The sequence below is a fragment of the Chlorocebus sabaeus genome, chromosome X, assembly GCF_047675955.1.
Source record: "Chlorocebus sabaeus isolate Y175 chromosome X, mChlSab1.0.hap1, whole genome shotgun sequence".
In the NCBI taxonomy this organism is placed as follows: Eukaryota; Metazoa; Chordata; class Mammalia; order Primates; family Cercopithecidae; genus Chlorocebus; species Chlorocebus sabaeus.
The window spans coordinates 49,203,662-49,213,260 of record NC_132933.1 but is presented as its reverse complement, the minus strand read 5'-3'; the positions used below and the strand labels follow the sequence as shown (position 1 = coordinate 49,213,260).

General features: G+C 45.9%; 1 protein-coding gene across 1 annotated transcript; it reads right to left on the bottom strand.

The window, feature by feature from the left end:
• Positions 1 to 216: 216 nt before the first annotated feature.
• ESX1 (ESX homeobox 1) lies at positions 217 to 4,766 on the bottom strand. Its single transcript, XM_007992447.3, has 4 exons — positions 4,685 to 4,766; positions 4,072 to 4,492; positions 2,628 to 2,673; positions 217 to 741 (listed from the first exon to the last, which is right to left on the bottom strand). Exons 1-4 carry the CDS (start codon positions 4,764 to 4,766, stop codon positions 217 to 219), a joined length of 1,074 nt encoding a protein of 357 aa, XP_007990638.3.
• Between the last annotated feature and the right edge of the window lie 4,833 nt (positions 4,767 to 9,599).

Here is a 9,599-nt window from a genome sequence, read left to right as displayed (position 1 = left end):
ACCCCAAATGGCATCCAAAACCAACGTACTATTAAGTCACATCTTTATTGAAAATACTACCATCATGTGACCTACAAAAATAACAGGGCATTCGTCAACTTTGTTCATCTATCCATCTCATTTAACAAGTATCTAACGTATTACTTGATGCTGTGCTGTGCACAATTTCTATCTGGCAGGAAAGAACTTTGGAAAAACTGTCATGAAGACCTTACTTTAGAAAAAGGGACCTGCATAATAACTATTGATGACAGGGGCCCATGTGATGCGTACAGGAGCCAGGCCAATACGAGGCACAGGTGGCATAGGTGCCATAGGTGGCCTGGGTGGCACAGGTGCCATGGGTGGCATAGGCACCATGGGTGGCCCGGGTGGCACAGGTGCCATGGGTGGCCTGGGTGGCATACGCACCATGGGTGGCCTGGGTTGCATAGGGACCATGGGTGGCCTGGGTGGCACAGGTGCCATGGGTGGCCTGGGTGGCCCGGGTGGCATAGGTGCCATGGGTGGCCTGGGTTGCATAGGGACCATGGGTGGCCTGGGTGGCATAGGTGGCACAGGTGGTCTTGGTAGTTGTGGCACCAGATGAACACACAAAGCAGGATCCAGAGAAGGAGTGGCATTATAGGGGCCACCCAAGAACACCTCCGTAGGGCGGGCCAGGGCGGCGGCAGCAATGTTTCTCAACATGAGCACCCTCTGATTTCGTTTCCACTTGGCTCTTCTGTTCTGAAACCAAACCTTCAGAGGGGAAAAATGAATTGGTTTAGTATTTTGAACAGCTAACGTCATAATAGAAAAAAACATGACATGCAATTCTATATGCCATTGAGACTTTAAACTGCAACAGGTGAAGCTATTTTCTTATTGATGAAATATCTTAGAGGACTGAGGGAGGGGCGGGCTCAGATGTGCTAGTGGTCACCCCTGCTTAAACATAACCGAAGCCAACAGACGGCAAATTTTGGTATGGGCCCATATTGGGTCTGTATTCTCAATACTGATTTCATAAAATAAGGATACTATATTTGCAAAGAAAAGGAGGGGAGTGTCTATTAAAAGTGTCTTTAGGGAAATTCATGCTGTAGAATTTGGAAATAGATGAGAATATTGTCTTTTTTCCTTCTTTGTATTTTCTGGCTCTTTCTTCCTTCAGAAATCCATTGAGAGGCCTATGTAAACCCTGGGAGGGAAAAAAAGCAGGTCAGCGAACCTTTTTTCTTTTCCTCTGAGTTTACCTTGCTTCCCTGAGAAGGCAGAGGATACGTCATCCCAACCTGAGGCTAGGCCTGTGGCACATCAGGACTCCAGCATTCAGTGGTCTGCTTTGTTGGACTGCTTTTCCAGACATCACACCCACAGGCATGCAGTGCATTTCCATCACTGCACTCACACACACACCCTGAGGCAAAGCTAATAAGCCCATTCTAACATTTTTTTATTTTTTATTTGCAAATACTTCCTTGATGCAGCTATGGTCTTCTGTAATTTTAGACAGTCAACTTTTGATCTCGTGACCTGCAAAATTAGTCGTTACTGCCTGAGTAAATGAAAAGGTATTTTAAATCAACACAGGTAAGAATCTTGCCTGAATCGAGAGACCCCCCTAATCAATCAAATTCCAGAAAACCCACCTTTTCAAAATACCACCACCAAAAAGAATAAAACATCTAAGATGTTTTTTCTAAGGTGTTTACAAAAAGTGAACAATCTCTTATGCATTTGGTAGTTTCATAAAGTTGAATTTGTGTGACATCTGCAATGCATGTGTTTGACTGTATACAATTCTTCTCTAAGCTTTCCATCCTTCTTAGGTAAGGGGACTTTATTCAAATTCTTCTTTCTTTTTCTTTGTTTCATTTTTTAAAGACAGTTTTCCAAAGCTTACGAATGTTTCCCCCATTACCACTTAATTGCAATACGTTAGCAATGTTTTCAGGCTGACATCAAAATCTTCCAAAAAAATTAAAACTTAGGTCCGCCACTCTCTACTTAAGTACTGTGTTCTGTGTGTGAATTACTCCTTCATCCCAATGCCTAAATATAAATTCACTCATTTAGCTAAGTGCTTGTGCTTGGTTTTAAATATTTTAAATAATTTAGTACAGTTGAACCTTCTTATAAAACTCAGTTCTTCTGTGCATTAATTTGACTACTTCCGAGGTCAGATTGAGCCCCGAACATGACTCCATATAGAAGTAATCCTTTAGGGAAAACTAACATTCTCCCTAGAGAATACCAGTGTTAGAAGAAGGTTAATCTTATTTATTGAAATATATGTATGTATGTATGTATGTGTATACATGTGCATATATGTGTATGTAAATGTATATATGTACATACACATGTGCATACACTATATGGAAGGAAAGACAGATACAGATAGAGATAGGAGAACAGTCATTTTTTTTCTTTAGAAAATCATATTTCCTCTGTTAACGAGCAATTTCCATAATCTGAAGTTTACATATCCTATTTTCTACCACCAAAGCCCCTACTGTTCAAAACTTATTTGCCAACGATGGAAAAGACAACAAAAAACACAAACTTGAGAATGTCCAGGACAAAACCTAAAGCATGCTTTAGAATGGCTGTCCTGCCAAATTGCTTTTTCAAGATTTACTGACCTGCACTCTGTCTTCAGTCAAATTCAGGCGTGCTGCAAGTCTTTCTCTTAGGGAAGAAAATTACAAATATTCAGTACTTGGAGTTGTGGATAAAATGAAATATCAATGTGGCTGGGTGCAGTGGCTCACGCCAGTAATCCCAGCACTTTGGGAGGCCGAAGACGGTGCTGAGGTCAGGAGTTCGAGACCAGCCTTGCCAGCATGGTGAAACCCTGTCTCTACTAAAAATACAAAAATTAGCCAGGCATGGTAGTGCATGCCTTTAATCTCAGCTACTCGGGAGGCTGAGGCAGGAGAATCATTTGAACCTGGGAGGCGGAGGTTGCAGCAAGGAGAGATCGCGCCACTGCTCTCCAGCCTGGGCCACAGAGTGAGACTCCGTCTCAAAAAAAAAAAAAAAAATATATATATATATATATATGTGTGTGTGTGTGTGTGTGTGTATATATGAATGTACATTATTTCTATCCCCCACCTCCCAGTGCAGTTTTTCCCCACCTCCCAAATACGGTTGGGACTTGCTTTAGGGAGGTTTTTCCCATGAACGAGTTTGCTGTTAAATAAGATAGAAAAAGGGAATATATGTAAAAGAGCCCGATGGTTTGTTAGCTGAATATGACTCAATTCTTCTGTTTGTGAAACAGCAGACAACAACCCTGGAAATCTTTCCTTGGGAAGTCCGTCCGTGAAAAAAAAAAAAAAATGAAATGCCAAAACACCTTTAAAGCGCTGTATTGAACCACAGTATTTCTGTTTATTGTAAAAGGGAGAGGTGAACTCTCAGGGAGTGAACTCCAAACCACATCGGCCAAGCACGCCCTCGGGAAATTCTTTCTTGCTCTTTGCCTGGCGAAGGCTAAGTACAACGAAGCCAGAAAGGTCCCCTGAACCCTACTCTGACCTGTCCAGGTGACCCCCGCCCCCAATTCCAGCCTGGCCAGAAAAGGCCTGCCCCTTCGTACACTACGGGGGCCGGTACGAGGAGGGCTCCGAAGAGGCTAGCGAAGGAAAGGGGTCTCTGGCTACCGAAAGCTCAAAAGTCCGCCTCCTGGTTGTAAAAGTGCGCTCCACGTGGCAGGGCGGTTACTAGAGCGAAAAGAGTGAGGCGCTCGCCACGCGCGCACAAGGTAAATGGCGCTTAAAAACCCAATAATCAAGACAGATACTATTTTAATGCAATATTAAAACGTATCAAAATTAATGCAAAAACAACCCATGATGAGCAAATTGCCAAAATTTTAAATAAAGGCGGGATCGGACCCTGCCTCACTCGCTTTACCCTAGTCCCGCCCCAGTCTTTTACATCCTCCGCGCCCAGCCCCCCACATCCCTCAAAAAGCAAGGGCGGAGCCAGCGCCCGTGAGCCCGGTACGTGGCTTTTGGCTCGGGAGGAGAGTGAAAGGGTCTCGGGATGAACTGGGCGCCTCCGGGGCAAGCCACTTACCGCGCCACAACGTCGGGGTATTGAGCTTCATCGAAAAAGTTCTCCAGCTCCTGCAGCTGAAACTGGGTGAATGCGGTGCGGCGGCGGCGTTTCCTCTCTGGGGGCTGTGGCCCCTCAGCGGTTTGTGGCCCCTCCGCCGGCTGTGGCCCTTCCACGGTTGCCTGGGGCGGCTCCTCCTGCTCTTGCTTCGGCTCAAGCAGGGGCGGCTCCTCCTGCTGTTGCTCCGGCTCGGGCAGGGGCGGCTCCTCCTGCTGTTGCTCCGGCTCGTGGCCACCGCCACCCTCACGGTCTTGGTCGTCCGAGGGGACGAACCCCATCGTGCCAACGTTTTCGGCTTCTGCTCCGTACTCAGGTTCGGACCGTGCATTCTCCTCGTCCTCTCCTCCCCTTGCCGTCAGCGAGGTCACGGTAAGTTTCTCATCTGGGAAGGGAGGAAAGCAAAAGAGAGACCCCAGGGCGTTGGAGCCCACGGCGCGAGGGCTGGAGGAGGCAGGGGACCCGCTATGGAAGAGCAACTGCGACAGCCGCGCAGCGTCCCGTCTGCTCGCCTCTCCCAGGGAAAAATTCCTCTTTTGGAGTTCGCGAAAGCTCCTGTCCCTGTCCAAGCACTAACCATTCACTTCCTCTATGTCCTCGCCGACTGCCAGGCTGCGGTAGCCGGTATCACTGTTGGTGTACTCGCGAAGAGACTCCATGCTTCAAGTGCTGTCGATAAAGCCGTGCACTTCTGCAGACTCTGCGCGGGCTCCGCGACGATCCCGGGGTTGGAACTGGCTCTGGGACCAATGGCTCGGGCGAGCGCTTTTCTGGCGCCGGGACCTCTTTCTGGCGCCGTCTGGCACTTGCGCGCCCTATATAGCGGTACGGTGCCTTCCGCAGGTTCAAAGCGTACGCACACGCGTCGGTTAAACGCCCCCTATTAGCATTCACAGTACATCTAGTTGTGAGTGCGACCCCGTGGGGACGCATTCGTGTCCAGGGCGTACAAAAAATAGGGCGAGCGTGCGCAAGCATGGTGCAGGTAGTGAGCATGCTGTGCGGTGAACAGTAGCTCCAAGTTGCTGCTTAACTAACTACTTCCAACTTGAGCGGAGACCGGGATTGGAAAAAGCGACTGGGTTGTGAAAGCCGATTTGGGGGCGAGGGGGTGGGTTGACACCTCACACTAGCTTGTGGAGAGGTATTTTGGCAGTGTTCCTCCGCCCAACCCTCTTTACCTCGTAGCACTTGGGTGGAGCAATGCCCTTTGCTTCCCCCACGGAAAAGACCCAGAGATGGCGTTGAAGAAAGCTCGGAGCGTTCAGCAGCCCAAACATGCAAAAGTGAACTTGTTAGTCTACCATGCAGTTGGGTTCTGAGAACGACTCTCCCCTACTAGAAATTGGTGACAAATGGATAGGACTATCTAGTTCTGTACAGTTCGCGCCAAAGTCAGGATAGTGATAAGGTGCAATGATTGGCTAGAAGGCTGCTTGCTCTGGATTTTTGAATTCAGAACCCACCGTGCATTCCGGGAGCGGGAATTTGGAGCTGAGTTCGAAGAGCAGTCCGCTGCTCAGGTGCACGCTGCAAGAAACCCAACGTGCTTTTTGAGAAAGCTCCAAAGACTTAAGATTTTCAGTAATGAACTTATGTCAGAGTGCAAGTATAGAAATCTGCTAAGTGCGTAGTGCATCCAAGAATGCTTACACTACAGGGGCCCCGTCTTTTGATGCGCGGTACTTGCAACGTCTGCTGTGCTAGGTTGCTGTGCTGCTTATTGCAGCGCACTTTGCAGAAGCCCGTTCTGCAGGCTCCTAAAGCGCGCGTATTCCCCGGGCTTGTGCTGTGGACCTGGGAGAGTTCCCGCCTTCCCCACTACCCGTTCTTCCTCCTCCCCCCTCCGCTTTTCTGGAACTGTCTTCCTGAGTTCTTGCTCCCCAGTGATGTATCACATTTAAAAGGCCGGGCTATGATTGAAGGCTATATGGTTCTCCCTCCAATAAGTGTTTGCAGGTTCCCCAGGACGTGTTAATATCCGTAATATTATAAAAATAGCTCTGTAGACTCAGTTACTAGGGAGGCTGAGGTGGAAGGATCGCTTGAGCCCGGGACGTCAAGGCTGCAGTGAGCCATGATCGGGATACTGCACTCCAGCCTGGACGACAGTAGACCCTGTCTCAAAAAATAAAAATAATTAAAAAAAATTTTTTTAAAAGCCTGCTAATAATGGGCCCTATGCTTGGCACTGTACATGATTTATCTTACTTTCACCTTGATAACCACCATTATCATCCCCCATTTTTTAAAAAAATACAGAAGACTGGGCCCCAAAGAGCCAGGCAACTTGCCATTGGCAATACATGCCAGTTTTAACTACAAAATGTGTGCACTTTTCACTATATTATGGCTGTCTTAATTCAAACGAGTAAATAATAGTGGGATTTCAGGTAAGAGTAGGAGGAGGTGGCTTTTGGGGGAGACATAACCTTTACAATTCCTGGGTGTGAGGGGTCTTCTTCTTTTGCACACTAGTTCAGGCCTCTTCCCCTTGCTCCAGGGCCTCGGCTGGATGTCCCTAAACCACAGGGTTGGGATCCAGCACTTCTGGGTTCCCCCAGCCCACCACTTCACGTTTGCTCAATACGGAGAGGATATTAACAAGACAGGATACTGCATGCATTAGTTGCTGAGCTGGTGTCTGGAAGACCTGGTCAGGAGGGAGAGGTAATGAGGCTCACCCTCACTCTCACCCTCATGTCGGGGCCACATTATGACTTTCGTGGGTCCTAGGCATTTTTGCCTTCCTGGGCCCCTTCCTCCATTAAGAAAAAAATTATATTTTACAGCTGTGTTGGTATAAGGATGAATATAATTTGGGATGGATTATATTAATTTTTTCTTATGATTTTAAAAGAAATTAAGATCTTTTCTTTTCTTTTCTTTTCTTTTCCTGAGACAGAGTCTCGGTCTGTCGCCCAGGCTGGAGTGCAATGATGCCCTCAGGGCTCAGGGCAGCTTTTATCTCCCCCGCTCAAGCGATCCTCCCAAATAGCTTGTACTACAGGCACGCGGGACACTGCTCTCGGCAAATTTTTTTGTTGTTGTTTTTAGTAGAGACGAGCTCTCTATGTAGTTCAGGCTGGTCTCTAACGCCTGGGCTCAAGCGGTCCTGCCTCCTTGGCCTCCCAAAGTGCTGGGATTACAGGCGTGAGCCACCGCGCCCAGTCAGTTAAGACATTTTCACAGTCCCCTAAAAGTGCGATGGGCCTAGGCACTTCGACTACAGTGTCTAATTAATAAGTCCTCCTGCCTCATATTCACTTTGAATATTCATATTCAAATCACAAAAAGATTTCAAGGGTTACAACCCCACAGCCTTTCTGATTTTAAGCAAGACATTTCCTCCTAAGGCTGGCTCCTGCTGAGTCTGCAGGCCTTCTTCTCTTTGGGCTCCATACCTGGCGAACAATTTTTGCCTGGGCTGTTAGATCACACAAGAAATCCGTACAGGGTTTAATCAAGGTGTGCAGTAGCCTACCTAGTATAATTGGTAACAGTATGGGTGTGTTCTGTCACATCTTAGATTTCCATGGTTTACCAATGTTTTCTAAACCTCAGTCATTCAAGTGTCCCTTTGCAAGTTTTGTCGTATCTGGGTACCAGAGAGGACGATATTTACTTAACACGCTTACTTAAATTGATTTACTTTTTGAAAACCTTAAATACCTAATTAAATCTCATCCTAGGCAAAAATAGCTATGAATTCAAGATTTATGAACGCCAGATTTACATATACCAGATTTATGTCAAGCACAGCAATAGTTGAGAAGCAGGGACCCTGAAGCCAGACTGCTGGCTTTGCTTGCTGTTTGCTAAATAAGTAACTTGGTGGGTTGCATAATCTCCTTGTGCCTTAGTTTTCTCATCTGTAAAATGGGAATAATGGAAAGCACCTAGGGTCATGGAATTGTTGTGAAGATTAATTGAAATGATAATAGCTAACACTTAGCTAATTCTTACTAGTCCATATATACTGTTAATATGTACAAAGCGCTGTTCAAAGTAAGATTAAATATTAACACATTTAACCCTCATAACCTTATGGAGGTAAATACTCTTATCCGAATTTTACAAATGATGTTCTTGAGTCGCAGAGAGGTTAATTTACCTAAAGGCATGCAGCTTGTAAGTAATGGACCTTGGATTTGAGCTAGCTTCTTAGAATGATGCTTTGTAGAGAGAACATGCTGTGGAATGGTAACTACTATGATTTTTAAAATTAAGTGTGCTATTCAGTGATTTCTAGTATAGTCACAGTGCTGTACAACCATCACAATTATCTAATTTCAGAAAGTTTTCAACACCCTATAAAGGAAGCCTGTAACCAATACCAGTCATTCCTCATTCTCTCCCTCTCTGTGGGCCCTGGTAACCAGTAATGTACTAGCTCTATGGATTTTCCTATTCTGGATATTTCATGTAAGTGGAATCATACAATATGTGTCCAATTATGTCTGGTTTCTTTCACTTAGCATAGTGTTTTTGAGGTTCATTCATATTGTAGCATGTGTCAGCACTTCACTCCTTTTTATGTCTGAATAAAAATCCACTGTATAAGCTGTATCACATTTTGGTTATAGATCCATCAATTGATGGGCATTTGTGCTGTTTTCACCTTTTGATGATTGTGAGTAGTGCTGCTATGAGCATTCATGTACAAGTTTTGTTTGAATACCTGTTTTTCAATCTTTTGAGCATATACCTAGGAGCAAAAGGGCCGAATCATATGGAAATTCTATGTTGAACTTTCTGAGGAACTACTACATTGTTTTCCACAGCAGTGTACCATTTTACGTTCCCACCAGCAGTACAGGAGGTTTACAATTTCTTCACATCCTTGCCAACACTTATTTTCCAGGTTTTTGTTTTTATCAAATCCATCCTGGTAGGTATGAAGTGGTGTCTCATTATTGTTTTGATTTGCATTATTCTAATGACTAATGATATTGAGCTATTGAGCTTCTTTTAATCTGCTTATTGGCTTTTTTGTTTGTTTGTTTGTTTGTTTTTGAGACGGAGTCTCACTCTGTCGCCCAGGCTGGAATGCAGTGGTGCGATCTCGGCTCACTGCAACTTCCACCTCCCGGGTTCAAGCAATTTTCCTGCCTTAGCCTCCCGAGTAGATGGGACTACAGGCATCCACCATCACGCCCAGCTCATTTTTGTATTTTTAGTAGAGACGAGGTTTCACCATGTTGGCCAGGCTGGTCTTGAACTCCTGACCTCAGGTGATCTGCCTGCCTTGGCTTCCCAAAGTGTTGGGATTACAGGCGTGAACCACTGCGCCCGGCCTATTGGCTCTTTTTATATCTGAAGTTGCTGTCCCATACAGAGGCTCGGGGTGCCCTAGGTGTGGCTTCGGCACTACCGCACCGAGATGGCACACCTGCCTACTTTGCCCTGGCTGAAGGCTAGCTGGCTGATGCAGGCTCTGATGCTTTACAGTAGGGACGTAATCTTCAAAATGAAATTTCATGTTAAACTAT